The sequence below is a fragment of the Somniosus microcephalus genome, unplaced genomic scaffold (assembly GCF_052327205.1).
Source record: "Somniosus microcephalus isolate GS21.2 unplaced genomic scaffold, FLI_Smic_1.0 unresolved_chr3, whole genome shotgun sequence".
Taxonomy (NCBI): domain Eukaryota; kingdom Metazoa; phylum Chordata; class Chondrichthyes; order Squaliformes; family Somniosidae; genus Somniosus; species Somniosus microcephalus.
The window spans coordinates 44,369,188-44,384,524 of record NW_028225181.1 but is presented as its reverse complement, the minus strand read 5'-3'; the positions used below and the strand labels follow the sequence as shown (position 1 = coordinate 44,384,524).

The 15,337-nt window shown below is 52.6% G+C and overlaps 1 protein-coding gene across 1 annotated transcript in view; it reads right to left on the bottom strand.

The window, feature by feature from the left end:
- Positions 1-15,337, bottom strand: part of LOC147091393 (alpha-2-macroglobulin-like) — a 1,124,424-nt gene that overhangs the window by 1,001,137 nt on the left and 107,950 nt on the right. The window contains exons 6-8 of the mRNA XM_085976756.1: positions 13,707-13,872; positions 7,968-8,052; positions 1,856-1,961 (exon numbers count right to left, since the gene is read on the bottom strand). Coding sequence (XP_085832882.1) covers positions 1,856-1,961; positions 7,968-8,052; positions 13,707-13,872 — 357 coding nt within the window. The remainder of the gene's footprint in view (positions 1-1,855; positions 1,962-7,967; positions 8,053-13,706; positions 13,873-15,337) is intronic.

Below are 15,337 nucleotides of genomic sequence, written 5' to 3'. Positions count from 1 at the left end.
GCGCTCCCTCAGAGCTGCCCCTCCGACAGTGCTGCACTCCCTCACGACTGCCCCACCGACAATGCAGCACTCCGACAGTACTGCACTCCGACAGTGCAGCGATCCCACAGTACAGCCCCTCCGACAGTGCAGCACTCCCAAAGTACTGTCCTCTGACAGTGCAGCACTCCCACAGTACTGCCCTCCGACAGTGCAGCACTCTCTCAGTACTGCCCTCCGACAGTGCAGCGCTCCCTCAGTGCTGCTCCCTGACAGTGCAGAGCTCCCTCAGTACTGCCCCTCCGACAGTGCATCGCTCCCTCAGTACTGCCCTCTGACAGTGCAGCACCCTCTCAGTATGCCCTCCGACCGTGCAGTGCTCCCTCAGTACTGCTCCCTGGCAGTGCAGCTCTCCCTCAGTATTGCCCCTCCGTCAGTGCAGCGCTCCCTCAGTACTGCCCCTCTGACAGTGCAGCGCTCCCTCAGTACTGACCCTCCGACAGTGCAGCGCTCCCTCAGTACTGCCCCTCCAACAGTGCAGCTCTCCCTAAGTATTGACCACTGACAGTGCAGCACTCCCTCAGAACTGCCCCTCCGACAGTGCAGTGCTCCCTCAGTACTGCCCCTCCGACAGTGCAGCACTCTCTCAGTACAGGCCCCTCTGACAGTGCAGCACTCCCTCAGTACTGCCCCTCCGACAGTACAGCGCTCCCTCAGTACTGCCCCTCCGACAGTGCAGCAGTCCCACAGTATAGCCCTCCGACAGTGCAGCGCTACCTCAGCGCTGCCCCTCCGACAGTGCAGCGCTCCCACAGTACCGCCCTCCGACAGTGCAGCACTTTCTCAGTACTGCCCTCCGACAGTGTAGCACTCCCTCAGTACTGCTCCCTGACAGTGCAGCGCTCCCTCAGTACTGACCCTCCAGCAGTGCAGCTCTCCCTCAGTCCTGACGCTCTCACCATGCAGCGCTCCCTCAGTACTGCCCCTCTGACAGTGCAGCGCTCCCTCAGTACTGCCCCTCCAACAGTGCAGCTGTCCCTCAGTACTGACCCTCCGACAGTGCAGCGCTCCCTCAGTACTGCCCCTCTGACAGTGCAGCGCTCCCTCAGTACTGCCCCTCCAACAGTGCAGCTCTCCCTCAGTACTGCCCCTCCACAGTACAGCGCTCTCTCAGTACTGCCTCTCCGACAGAGCTGCACTCTCTCAGTACTGCCCTCTGAAAGTTCAGCACTCCCTCAGTACTGCTCCCTGACAGTGCAGCGCTCCCTCAGTACTGCCCCTCCGACAGTGCAGCGCTCCCTCAGTACTGCCCCTCTGACATTGCAGCGCTCCCTCAGTACTGCCCTCCGACAGTGCAGCGCTCTCTCAGTACTGCCCCTCCAACAGTGCAGCACGCCCTCAGTACTGCCCCTCCGACAGTGCAGCACTCCATCAGTACTGCCCTCCGACAGTGCAGCACTCCCTCAGTACTGCCCCTCCGACAGTGCTTTACTCCCTCAGTACTGCCCCTCCGACAGTGCAGCGCTCTCTCAGTACTGCCCCTCCGACTGTGCACCTCACCCTCAGTACTGCCCCTCCGACAGTGCAGCACTCCCTCTGTACTGCCCTACCGACAGCGTAGCGCTCCTTCAGTACAGCCCCTCCGACAGTGCAACGCTCCCTCAGCACTGCCCCTCCAACACTGCACTGCTCAATTAATACCCCACCCAGAATGTCAGCCTGGATTGTGGGTCTCGAGTCTCTTGGTTGGGGCTTGCATTCACGACCTTCTGACTTAAATGCGAAATTGCTACCCACCGAATCAAGACAGATGCATGGCACCTGCAAGGAAACCTTGGCTTGAGACTTGCATGGGATCATGCTAGGCAGGGCTCACCTCACCAGATACCAGTTGGCAAAGGTCCAAATCCTCAATGTAGTAGAGTCTCTGCAGACAAACGGAGCCGTTGACATGTCCCCTCACAGGCTTCCCGTACGTGTATCTTTAAAATATTCATCATACAAGTTAGATACAGAGTAAAGCTGCTCTACACTGTCCCATCAACACTCCCAGGACAGGTACAGCACGGGGTTAGATACAGAGTAAAGCTCCCTCTACACTGTCCCATCAAACACTCCTAGGGCAGGTACAGAACGGGTTAGATACAGAGTAAAGCTCCCTCTACACTGTCCCATCAAACACTCCCAGGGTAGGCACAGCACGGGTTTAATACAGAGTAAAGCTCCCTTTACACTGTCCCATCAAACACTCCCAGGGCTAGTACAGCATGGGTTAGATACAGAGTAAAGCTCCCTCTACACTGCCCCATCAAACACTCTCAGGGCAGGTACAGCACGTGGTTAGATACTGAGTAAAACTCCCTCTACACTGTCCCATCAAACACTCCCAGGGCAGGTACAGCACGTGGTTAGATACAGAGTAAAGCTCCCTCTACACTGTCCCATCAAACACTCCCAGGGCAGGTACAGCACGGGATAGATACAGAGTAAAGCTCCATCTACACTGTCCCATCAAACACTCCCAGGGCAGGTACAGCACAGGTTAGATACAGAGTAAAGCTCCCTCTACACTGTCCCATTAAACACTCACAGGGCAGGTATAGCACGGGTTAGATACAGAGTAAAACTCCCTCTACACTGTCCCATTAAACACTCCCAGGGCAGGTACAGCACGGGTTAGATACAGAGTAAAGCTCCCTCTACACTGTCCCATCAAACACTCCCAGGGCAGGTACAGCACGTGTTATATACAGAGTAAAGCTCCCTCTAAACTGTCCCATCAAACACTCCCAGATAGGTACAGCACGGGTTAGACAGAGTAAAACTCCCTCTACACTGTCCTATCAACACTCCCAGGGCAGGTACAGCACGGGTTAAATACAGAGTAAAGCTCACTCTATACTGTCCCATCAAACACTCCCAGGGCAGGTACAGCACGGGTTAGATACAGAGTAAAGCTCCCTCTACACTGTCCCATCAACATTCCCAGGGCAGGTACAGCACGGGTTAGATACAGAGTAAAACTCCCTCTAAACTGTCCCATCAACACTCCCAGGGCAGGTGGAGCACGTGGTTAGATACAGAGTAAAGCTCCCTCTACAGTGTCCCAACAAACACTCCCAGGGCAGGTACAGCACGTGGTTAGATACAGAGTAAAGCTCCCTCTACACGGTCCCATCAAACACTCCCAGGGCAGGTACAGCACGGGGTTTGATACAAAGTAAAGCTCCCTCTACACTGTCCCATCAAACACTCCCAGGGCAGTTACAGCACGGGGTTAGATACAGAGTAAAACTCCCTCTACACTGTCCCATCAACACTCACAGGGCAGGTACAGCACGTGGTTAGATAAAGAGTAAAGCTCCCTCGACACTGTCCCATCAAACTGTCCCAGGGCAGGTACAGTACGGGTTAGATACAGATTAAAGCTCCCTCTACACAGTCCCATCAAACACTCCCAGTGCAGGGACAGCACGGGTTAGATACAAAGTAAAGCTACCTCTACACTGTCCCATCAAACACTCCCAGGGCAGGTACAGCATGGGTGAGATACAGAGTAAATCTCCCTCTACACTGTCCCATCAAACACTCCCAGGGCAGGTACAACATGGTTTAGATACAGAGTAAAGCTCCCTCTACACAGTCCCATCAAACACTCCCAGGTCAGGTACAGCACGGGTTAGATACAGAGTAAAGCTCCCTCTACACAGTCCCATCAAACACTCCCAGTGCAGGGACAGCACGGGTTAGATACAGAGTAAAGCTCCCTCTACACTGTCATACAGTCATAGAGTTTTACAGCACAGAAAGAGGCCCTTCGGCCCATCGTGTCTGCACCGCCCATCCATCCCTGTCCAGTCTAATCCCATTTTCCAGCATTTGGTCCATAGCCCTGTATGCAATGGCATTGCAAGTGCTCATCCAAATGCTTCTTGAATGTTGTGAGGGTTCCTGCCTCTACCACCCATTTAGGCATTGAGTTCCACATTCCAACCACCCTCTGGGTGAAAAAGTTCCTCCTCAAATCCCCTCTAAATCTCCTGCCCCTTACACTGAATCTATGCCCCCTTGTTATTGACCCCCCTACTAAGGGGAAAAGTTCCTCTTTGTCTACCCTATCTATGCCCCTCATCATTTTGTACACCTCAATCAGATCCCCCCTCAGCCTTCTTTGCTCCAAGGAAAACAACCCCAGCCTGTTTAGTCTTTCTTCATAGCTGAGGCGCTCCATCCCAGGTAACATCCTGGTGAATCTTCTCTGCACCCTCTCCAAAGCAATCACGCCCTTCCTATAGTGAGGCGACCAGAACTGCACACAGTACTCCAGCTGTGGCCTCACCAGCGTTTTGTACAGCTCCATCATAACCTCCCTGCTCTTATATTCTATGCCTCGGCTAATGAAGGCAAGTATCCCATATGCCTTTTTAACCACCTTGTCTACCTGTTCTGCTGCCTTCAGAGATCTATATACATGTACACCAAGGTCCCTCTGACCCTCTGTACTTCCTAGGGTCCTACCACTCATTGTGTATTCCCTTGCCTTATTTGTCCGTCCAAAATGCATCACCTCGCACTTTTCAGGTTTAAATTCCATTTGCCACTTTTGCGCCCAACTGACCAACCCGTCTATATCGTCCTGTAGCCTGAGGCTTTCCTCCTTGCAATTTACCACCCCACCAATTTTCGTGTCATCTGCAAACTTACTGATCATCCCTTTTACATTCTCATCCAAATCATTTATGTAGATCACAAATAACAAGGGACCCAGCACCGATCCCTGAGGTACCCCACTGGACACAGGCTTCCAGTCACAAAAGCAACCTTCGACCATCACCCTCTGCCTCCTGCCACTCAGCCAGTTTAGGATCCAACGCGCCAAGGCACCCTGGATCCCATGGGCTCTTACCTTCTTGACCAGTCTCCTATGCGGGACTTTGTCAAAAGCTTTACTGAAGTCCATGTAAACCACATCTACAGCATTTCCCTCATCCACCTCCCTAGTCACCCCCTCGAAAAATTCAATCAGATTTGTCAGACATGATTTACCCTTGACAAAGCCATGCTGACTATCCCCGATTAATCCTTGCCTCTCCAAGTGGAGACTAATTTTGTCCCTCAGAATTTTTTCCAATAATTTCCCTACCACAGATGTTAGGCTCACTGGCCTGTAATTCCCTGGTTTATCCCTGCTACCCTTCTTGTATAATGGTACTACATTAGCTGTTCTCCAGTCCTCTGGTACATCCCCTGTGGCCAGAGAGGTTCTGAAAATTTGTGTCAGAGCCCCTGCAATCTCCTCCTTTGCTTCCCACAGCAGCCTGGGATACATCTCGTCCGGGCCTGGGGATTTATCCACTTTTTGGTCTGCTAAAACCGCTAGCACCTCCTCCCTCTCGATGCTAATATGTTCAAGTATGTCACAGTCCCCTTGCCCGATTTCTATGTCTGCATAGTCTTTCTCCATAGTGAACACAGATGCAAAAAATTCATTTAAAACCCCGCCTACATCATCTGGCTCTACACACAGATTGCCACTTTGGTCCCTAATGGGCCCTACCCTTTCCCTGGTTATCCTCTTGCCCTTAATATACTTATAAAACATCTTAGGATTTTCCTTTATTTTGCTCGCCAGTGTTATTTCATGGCCCCTCCTCGCCCTCCTAATTTCTTTTTTAAGTATGCCCCTGCACTTTTTATACTCCTCTAGGGCTTCTTCCGTCTTTAGTCTTTTGTAACTGGCGAAAGCCCCCCTTTTATTTCTAATGCATTTTTGTATCTCCCTTGTCATCCAAGGTTCCCTTTGCTTGTTGGTCCCACCCTTGACCTTTACAGGAACATGTTGGCGCTGTACTCTCTCTATCTCCCTTCTGAAAGTCTCCCACTGTTTTGATGTGGATTTTCCTATAAGTAGCTGCTCCCAGTCCACTTTGGCCAGATCCTGCCTTATCATATTAAATCGGCCTTCCCCCAATTTAGAACCCTTATTTCCGGGCCGTCTTTGTCTTTTTCCATGACCACCTTAAATTTCACCGAATTATGGTCACTGTCGCCAAAATGCTCTCCTACTGATACTTCCACCACTTGCCCGGCTACATTCCCCAGAATTAGGTCCAGTACCGCCCCCTCTCTTGTAGGACTTTCTACATGTTGGCTCAAAAAGCTCTCCTGGATGCACTTTAAGAATTCTGCACCCTCTAAGCCTTTCACACTCTGACTATCCCAATTTATATTGGGGAAGTTGAAATCCCCCACTATTATTACCCTATTATTTTCACACTTCTCTGAGATTTGCCTACATATCTGTTCCTCTATCTCCCCCTGACTGTTTGGGGGCCTATAGTACACTCCCAACAAAGTGCTTGCCCCCTTTTTGTTTTTAAGTTCTACCCATATGGTCTCATTTGAGGAACCCGCTAATATATCATCCCTCCTTACAGCAGTAATTGACTCCTTAATTAATATTGCAACACCCCCTCCCCTTTTACACCCTCCTCTGTCTCGCCTGAAGATTCTATACCCCGGAATATTGAGCTGCCAGTCCTGACCCTCCCTCAACCATGTCTCCGTGATGGCAACAATATCGTACTCCCATGTGTTCAACAACAACTTCAGTTCATCCACCTTATTTGCAAGACTCCTTGCATTAAAATAAATGCCTTCCAGCCCTGCCATATTCCCTTTTGCCTTCTCATATTTGCTCTGCCTTCCCAGCTGACTTGTTTTTTCCTCTGTATTTGGCTGTAAATCACCCCCTACTATAGCTCCACTCTGTACCCCATCCCCCTGCCAAGTTAGTTTAAACCACCCCCAGCAGTGTTGGCAAACCTCCCCGCAACGATATTGGTTCCCCTCTGGTTCAGGTGTAAACCGTCCGACTTGTACAAGTCCCACCTTTCCCAGAAGCAGACCCAGTGATCCAGGAAACTAAAGCCCTCCCTCCTGCACCATCCCTTTAGCCACGCATTCATCTGTTCTATCTTCCTATTTCTATACTCACTAGCACGTGGCACCGGGAGTAATCCAGATATTACAACCTTTGAGGTCCTGCTCTTTAATCCTTCACCTAGCTCCCTAAATTCTTGCTGCAGGACCTCATCCCTCTTTTTACCATCAAACACTCCCAGGGCAGGTACAGGTACAGCATGGGTTAGATACAGAGTAAAGCTCCCTCTACACTGTCCCATCAAACACTCCCAGGGCAGGTACAGCACGGGTTAGATACAGAGTAAAGCTCCCTCTACACTGTCCCATCAAACACATCCATGGCAGGTACAGCATGGGTTAGAAACAGAGTAAAGCTCCCTCTACACTGTCCCATCAAACACTCCCAGGGCAGGTACAGCACGGGTTAGATACAGGGTAAAGCTCCCTCTACACTGTCCCATCAAACACTCCCAGGGCAGGTACAGCACGGGTTAGATACAGAGTAAAGCTCCCTCTACACTTTCCCATCAAACACTCCCAGGGCAGGTACAGCACGGGTCAGATTCAGAGGAAAGCTCCCTCTACACTGTCCCATCAAACACTCCCAGGGCAGGTACAGCACTGGTTAGAAACAGAGTAAAGCTCTCTCTACACTGTCCCATCAAACACTCCCAGGGCAGGTACAGCACGGGTTAGATACAGAGTAAAGCTACCTCTACACTATGCCATCAAACACTCCCTGGACAGGTACAGCACGGGTTAGATACAGTGTAAAGCTCCCTCTACACTGTCCCATCAAACACTCCCAGGGCAGGTACAACACGGGTTAGATACAGAGTAAAGCTCCCTCTACACTGTCCCATTAAACACTTCCAGGGCAGGATATAGCACGGGTTAGATACAGAGTAAAGCTCCCTCTACACTGTCCCATCAAACACTCCCAGGGCATGTGCAGCACAGGTTAGATACAGAGTAAAGCTCCCTCTACACTGTCCCCATCAAACACTCCCAGGGCAGGCACAGCACGGGTTAGATACAGAATTGGATAAAGAGACAGCTTTTACCTGCCACACACTTTGACGTGGATCGTGGTGTCGAGAATTGTGATCGCTTCTGGTAGTTCCACCTTCAGTTCATATTTGGGTAAAACTGAAAGAAAAAGGGAGATTATAAATCCTGACAAGCTCAGCTGTGCCTTGTGTCCTAACTCGCACCAAATCTCGTTCTCCCATCACCCCTGTACTCGCTGACCTACATTGGCTCCCGGTCCGATTTTAAAATTCTCATCCTTGCGTTCAAATCCCTCTATGGCTTCCTCGCCGCCCCCCTCCATATCTCTGCAACCTCCTCCATCCCCTACATCCCTCCGAGATCTCCGCACTCCTCCAATGCCGGCCTCTTGTGCATTCCACCGATTTTAATCGCTCCACCGTCAGCGGCCGTACCTTCTGCTGCCGAGGCCCTGAGCTCTGGATTTCCCTCCCTAAACCTCTCTGCCACTCTATGCAGGCATACCTGGGTGTCCTTGTGCACCCGTTGCTGAAGGTAAGCATGCAGGTGCAGCAGACAGTTAACAAGGCAAATGGTATGTTGGCCTTTATAGCAAGAGGGTTTGAGCACAGGAACAAGGATGTCTTGCTGCCGTTGTACAGGGCCTTGCTGAGACCACATCTGGAGTATTGTGTGCAGTTTTGGTTGCCTTATCTGAGGAAGGATGTTCTTGCCATGGAGGGAGTGCAGCGAAGATTCACCAGACTGATACCTGGGATGGCAGGAAAGACGTATGAGGAGCGATTGGGTCGCTTGGGCTTGTATTCGCTGGAGTTTAGAAGAATGAGAGGGGATCGCATTGAAACTTGATGTGCCTCAATAAATCCGAGACTCAATGTTAGCGGAACAAAACAAGGCTTTTATTAACTTAGAAGGTAACACACAGTGGAGAGGTGTCTTCCATCCAGAGGTCTGCAGTACTGGATGTGAGGCACGCTGAGCCTGCTTACATAGAGGCCAGGTATGGGCGGAGCCCTACACACAATACAATACAAGGTGAGGAAACGGAACTGAGGTAAGGGAAATGAAACTGAAACTAAACCACAGTCACAGGCACAATCACACAGAGAATACAGATGAGTGATGAATGGCATATTTCATCACATTCACCCCTTCTAGAGATTTAGTCTGTTCGGGGGTTTGATAGTCCTCTGTGACCGGCGTGGCTGTTGTGGTGCCGCGGGTGTTGGCTGGGTGTCCCCGGTGGCCTCCTGGGTCTCTGCCGGGGCCGCCGCCAGGGTTGTTGAAGGGGTAGTTGGTGGGGGTACCTTTGGTCGATGTTCTTCCGGGGGTGATGAAAGAGTAGTGGGTGGGTAAGAGTTGCTGTGATCGTTGTTGCTGCTGTTGTCGTGGTTGTTCTCGTTACCGGCTGGGGCGATGTCTTTTATGGACACGGTGCCCTCCCTTCCGTCGGCGTGCCGGACATATGTGTATTGGGGGTTAGCATGGAGTAGGTGCACTGACTCCACGAGAGGGTCCGTCTTGTGGCCCCTCACATGCCTTCGCACGAATACCGGACCTGGGGTGGAGAGCCATGACAGCATGGATACGCCTGAGGTGGATTTCCGGGGAAAGACAAACATTCATTCATGAGGCGTGGCATTAGTGGCAGTACACAATAGCGACCGTATCGAATGGAGCACATCTGAGAGGACTTCCTGCCAGCGGGAGATAGGGAGGCCCTTGGTCCTTAGAGCTAGAGTGACAGCTTTCCATACTGTCCCGTTCTCTCGCTCCACTTGACCGTTACCCCGGGGGTTGTCGCTGGTGGTATGGCTCGTGACGATCCCCCTGGACAGCATGTACTGGTGTAGCTCTTCACTCATGAAGGACGCCCCCTATCCATATGGATGTAGCTCGGCATACCGAACAGGCAGAACAGGCTGTTGAGGCATTTAATGACCGTGGCGCTGGTCATGTCTGGGCAGGGGAAGGCGAATGGGAAACGGGAGTATTCGTCCACAATGTTCAGGAAGTAAACATTGCGGTCGACGGACAGGAGGGGGCCCTTGAAGTCTAAGCTGAGCCGCTCAAAGGGCTGTGTAGCTTTGATTAAGTGGGCTCTATCTGGGCGGTAGAACCGAGGCTTGCACTCAGCGCAAGTGCGGCAGTTCCTGGTCAGAGACCGAACTTCCTCAATCGAGTAGGGTAAGTTACGGGACTTTATGAAGTGGAACAGCCGCGTGACCCCTGGGTGGCAGAGGTCGTTGTGGAGGGTCTGTAGCCGATCCCCGGTGGCACTGGCACACATCCCTCGTGAGAGGGCGTCGGGGGATTCGTTAAGGGCCCCTGGCCGGTAAATGATGTCATACTCGAAGGTGGAGAGCTCGATCCGCCACCTAAGAATCTTATCATTTTTAATCTTCCCCCTCTGTTTATTATTGAACATAAACGCTACCGACCGCTGGTCGGTAAGTAGGGTGAAGCGTTTGCCGGCTAGGTAGTGGCACCAGTGGCGCACTGCCTCCACGATGGCTTGGGCTTCCTTTTCCACGGAGGAGTGTCTGATCTCGGGCCCTTGGAGGGTCCTCGAGAAGAAAGCTACGGGCTGCCCCACCTGGTTGAGGGTGGCCACCAAGGCAAAGTCAGACGCATCACTTTCCACTTGAAAGGGAGTGTTCTCGTCCACTGCCTGTATCGTGGCCCGCTCAATATCCCGCTTAATGCTTTTGAAGGCGGCGTGGGCCTCAACAGAGAGCGGAAAAGAGGATGCTTTCAAGAGGGGGTGGTCTTTGTCGGAGTAGTTGGGGAACCATTGGGAATAATAAGAAAATAACCCCAGGCACCTTTTCAGGGCTTTGGGAGTGTTGGGCAGGGGCAGCTTCCGTAGCGGGCTCAATCGGTCAGGGTCTGGTCCGATTTCCCCAATCTCCACCACGCTGCCTAGTATGCAGAGGCGCGTGGTGTTGTAAACGCACTTGTCCTCGTTGTAAGTGAGGTTGAGTTTTTGTGCGGTTTTCAGGAACCTCTCAAGGTTCGAGTTGTGATCCTGCTGGTTGTGACCGCAGATGGTGACGTTGTCGAGGTAGGGGAAGGTTGCCTGCAAGTGGTGGTCATCAATCATGCGGTCCATCTCCCTCTGGAAGACCGAGACCCCATTCATCACCCCAAAGAGGACTCTGAGGAATTGGTAGAGGCGTCCGTTCGCCTCGAAGGCGGTGTTCGGGCGGTCCTCTGGTCTGATAGAGAGCTGGTGGTACGCTGACTTGAGGTCGATGGTGGAGAACACCCGGTATTGGGCGATTTGGTTCACCATTTCTGATATGCGGGGTAGCGGGTAGGCGTCTAGTTGGGTGTACCTGTTGATCGTTTGGCGATAGTCGATCACCATCCGTTTCTTCTCGCTACCCCTTACCACCACCACTTGGGTGCGCCACGGGCTGTTGCTGCATTCAATAATGCGCTCCTTCAGGAGCCTGTCTACCTCGGTCACGATAAACCGCCTGTCCTCCCAGCTGTACCTCCTGCTTTTGGTCGCTATTGGCCAGCAGTTAGGGGTAAGGTTCGCGAATAGCGAAGACAGCTTTACCTTCAGGGTAGTCAGACCGCACACTGTGAGGGGCGGCTGGGACCCACCGTAATTGAGCGTGATGCTTTGGTGGTGGCATTGGAAATCCAGGCCCAAGATCACGCTCGCACATAGATTCTTCATGATTAGTACTTTAAAATTATCGTATACAGTTCCGTTAACGGACAATTGTACCGTGCAGTAACCCATAATGGTCGATGTCTGGGTTTTATCAGCCAAAGAGATGGTACCCCGAGTAGGGACCACCTTTAGGGAGAGTTGTTGTGCTAGTTCAGGGTGGATAAAACTCTCCGTGCTTCCACTGTTATTAAACATTTAACCCCGCACCCGTTTACCTCGATGTCCACCATTGATTTGGATAGCGGGTGCGGCCTGGTCTGGTCCACTGTGACCGATGCCACTGTAGGGCCCTGATCAAGACAAGATGGCGTCCACGCTGTCTGCTCACAAGATGGCGGACCCCACGAGGCCGGGCAAGATGGCGTCCAAGATGGCCGCTCCCACGGCGCACACGCGGCGGTGGCGGGTTTTCCAGCGGGGTTCCCTCTGCACACCTTCCCGTAGTGCCCCTTCTTACCGCACTTAAAGCAGGTGGTGCCTTTCGCCGGGCACAGGTTTCTGGTGTGCTTCGACTGCCCGCAGAAGTAGCAGTTGGGTCCCCGACGCATCGCGGCTGTCGTAGGGCTTCTGGGGGGAGAGCGGGGCCCCGACGGTGTCGAGCTGCCGGGCGGGGAAGATGCCTTCCAAGATGGCGGCGCCCTTAGAGCACACGTGGCGGCGTGGGTGGCGCGGGCTGAAGAGTAGGCGTCCGAGTTTCTCTGGGCCACATCCAGGGATCGCGCTGTGTCCACAGCCTGTTTCAGGTCCAATCCCGTTTTTTCCAGCAGTCTCTGCCGGATGTAAGTGGAGCTGAGGCCTGTGATGAAGGCATCGCGAACAAGCTCGTCAGTGTACACTGCGGCTTTTACATCTTGGCACTTGCAGTCTTTGCCAAGCGTTTTCAGGGTGACTAGGAACTCATCCAGCGATTCCCCAGGTCGCTGTGCGCGAGTAGCGAGCAGATGCCTAGCATACACCTCATTCGTAGGCTGCTGGTAATGCACCTTTAAGATGTCGCAGGCGGCCGGGTACGTGTTGGCGTCTTGGATGAGGGGGTAAACCCTGTGGCTTACCCAATTCCGCAGGATTCCGAGTTTCATACTTTCAGCGTCCGTAGCGCCTGTGACGGCTGCGGAATTGTCCAGGAAGAATTCCATACACATAAACCAGTGTCCGAAGCGTGCCGATGCGTCCGAAGCATGCTGGTCCAAATCCAAACGTTCGGGTTTCAAGAGTTGATCCATTGTGTTGAAAAGTAAGTTAATAAAATTGATGTGCCTCAATAAATCCGAGACTCAATGTTAGCGGAACAAAACAAGGCTTTTATTAACTTAGAAGGTAACACACAGTGGAGAGGTGTCTTCCATCCAGAGGTCTGCAGTACTGGATGTGAGGCACGCTGAGCCTGCTTACATAGGGGCCAGGTATGGGCGGAGCCCTACACACAATACAATACAAGGTGAGGAAACGGAACTGAGGTAATGGAAATGAAACTGAAACTAAACCACAGTCACAGGCACAATCACACAGAGAATACAGATGAGTGATGAATGGCATATTTCATCACAAAACTTATAAAATTCTAACAGGACTAGACAGACTAGATGCAGGAAGGATGTTCCCGATGGCGGGGGAGTCCAGAACCAGGTGTCACAGTCTAAGGATAAGGGGTAGGCCATTTAGGACTGAGAGGAGGAGGAATTTCTTCACCCAGAGAGTGGTGAACCTATGGAATTCTCTACCACAGAAGGCAGTTGAGGCCAATTCATTAAATGTATTCAAGAAGGAGTTAGATATATTTCTTAAGGCTAAAGGGATCAAGGGATATGGGGAGTAAGCAGGGAAAGGGTGCCATCCCAGGTCTCAAGTCCGAAATCTATAACCTGTTGGACGGGGGGGCGAGGGGTCATTCCGCGTGCCTTACATCTACCTCTCTCTCCTCCTTTAAGACGCTCCTTCAAAATCTGTCTCTTTGACCGAGCTCTGGTTCATCTGTCCCTAGATCTCCTTTTGTCTGATTTGCGCTCCTCTGACACGCCCTGGGAGGTTTACTCCATTAAATGTGTTGTATAAATGGGAGATGATGTGTGTGAGTCTCTCAGTACCAGGCTCCAAGGACCCTCACCGTATTCCTCCACGCTGAAGTGATGCTCCAGTTTCGTGTGACGCTTCTCCACCTGGATTGTGTACAACCCCTGGAGCGGTTCAGGCATCAGGTCAAAGGTCAGCTCCGCGATCCCCTGCCTTGGCTCCACATCCTTCCACTGGCCAATGCGGTTCTTCTGGGGGTCCTGAGGGATTAAACGGTCCCAGTGGTTCATTCTCTCCTTCCCTTTCTCCCTCCTTCCCCCGCTCTCTGGTTCGCCCCCTCCTTCTCTGTCCCTCCAGAACATAGAGAGAGGGAGAGAGAGAGAGGCGTTCTCCATCCCCTCTGTCTGGGAATGGGTCTGCCCCAGAGAGTGAGAGGTCAGTATTTGACCGAATGCCCCGTTAGAGAGAGAGGTGTTCTCCATCCCCTCTGTCTGGGACTTGGTCTCACCCCAGAGAGTGGGAGGTCAGTATTTGACCCAATGCCCCGTTAGAGAGAGAGGCGTACTCCGTCCCTTCTGTCTGGGACTGGGTCTGACCCCAGAGAGTAGGAGGTCAGTATTTGACCCAATGCCCCGTTAGAGAGAGAGGCGTACTCCGTCCCTTCTGTCTGGGACTGGGTCTGACCCCAGAGAGTGAGAGGTCAGTATTTGACCCAATTCCCCGTTAGAGAGGGAGGCATACTCCATCCCCTCTGTCTGGGACTGGGTCTGACCCCAGAGAGTGGGAGGTCAGTGTTTGACCCAATGCCCCGTTAGAGAGAGAGGCGTTCTGCATCCCCTCTGTCTGGGACTGGGTCTGAGCCCAGAGAGTGAGAGGTCAGTATTTGACCCAATGCCCCGTTTGAGAGGGAGGCATACTCCATCCCCTCTGTCTGAGACTGGGTCTGACCCCAGAGAGTGGGAGGTCAGTATTTGACCCAATGCCCCGTTAGAGAGAGAGGCGTTCTGCATCCCCTCTGTCTGGGACTGGGTTTGACCCCAGACAGTGGGAGGTCAGTATTTGACCCAATGCCCCGTTAGAGAGGGAGGCATACTCCATCCCCTCTGTCTGGGACTGGGTCTGACCCCAGAGAGTGGGAGGTCATTATTTGACCCAATGCCCCGTTAGAGAGGGAGGCATTCTCCATCCCCTCTGTCTGGGACTGGGTCTGACCCCAGAGAGTAGGAGGTCAGTATTTGACCCAATGCCCCGTTAGAGAGAGAGGCGTACTCCATCCGCTCTGTCTGGGACTGGGTCTGCCCCAGAGAGTGAGAGGTCAGTATTTGACCCAATGCCCCATTAGAGAGAGAGGCGTACTCCGTCCCTTCTGTCTGGGACTGGGTCTGACCCCAGAGAGTAGGAGGTCAGTATTTGACCCAATGCCCCGTTAGATAGAGAGGCGTACTCCGTCCCTTTTGTCTGGGACTGGGTCTGACCCCAGAGAGTAGGAGGTCAGTATTTGACCCAATGCCCCGTTAGAGAGAGAGGCGTTCTGCATCCCCTCTGTGTGGGACTGGGTTTGACCCCAGAGAGTGGGAGGTCAGTATTTGACCCAATGCCCCATTAGAGAGAGAGGCGTACTCCATCCCCTCTGTCTGGGACTGGGTTTGACCCCAGAGAGTGGGAGGTCAGTATTTGACCCAATGCCCCGTTAGAGAGAGAGACGTACTCCATCCCCTCTGTCTG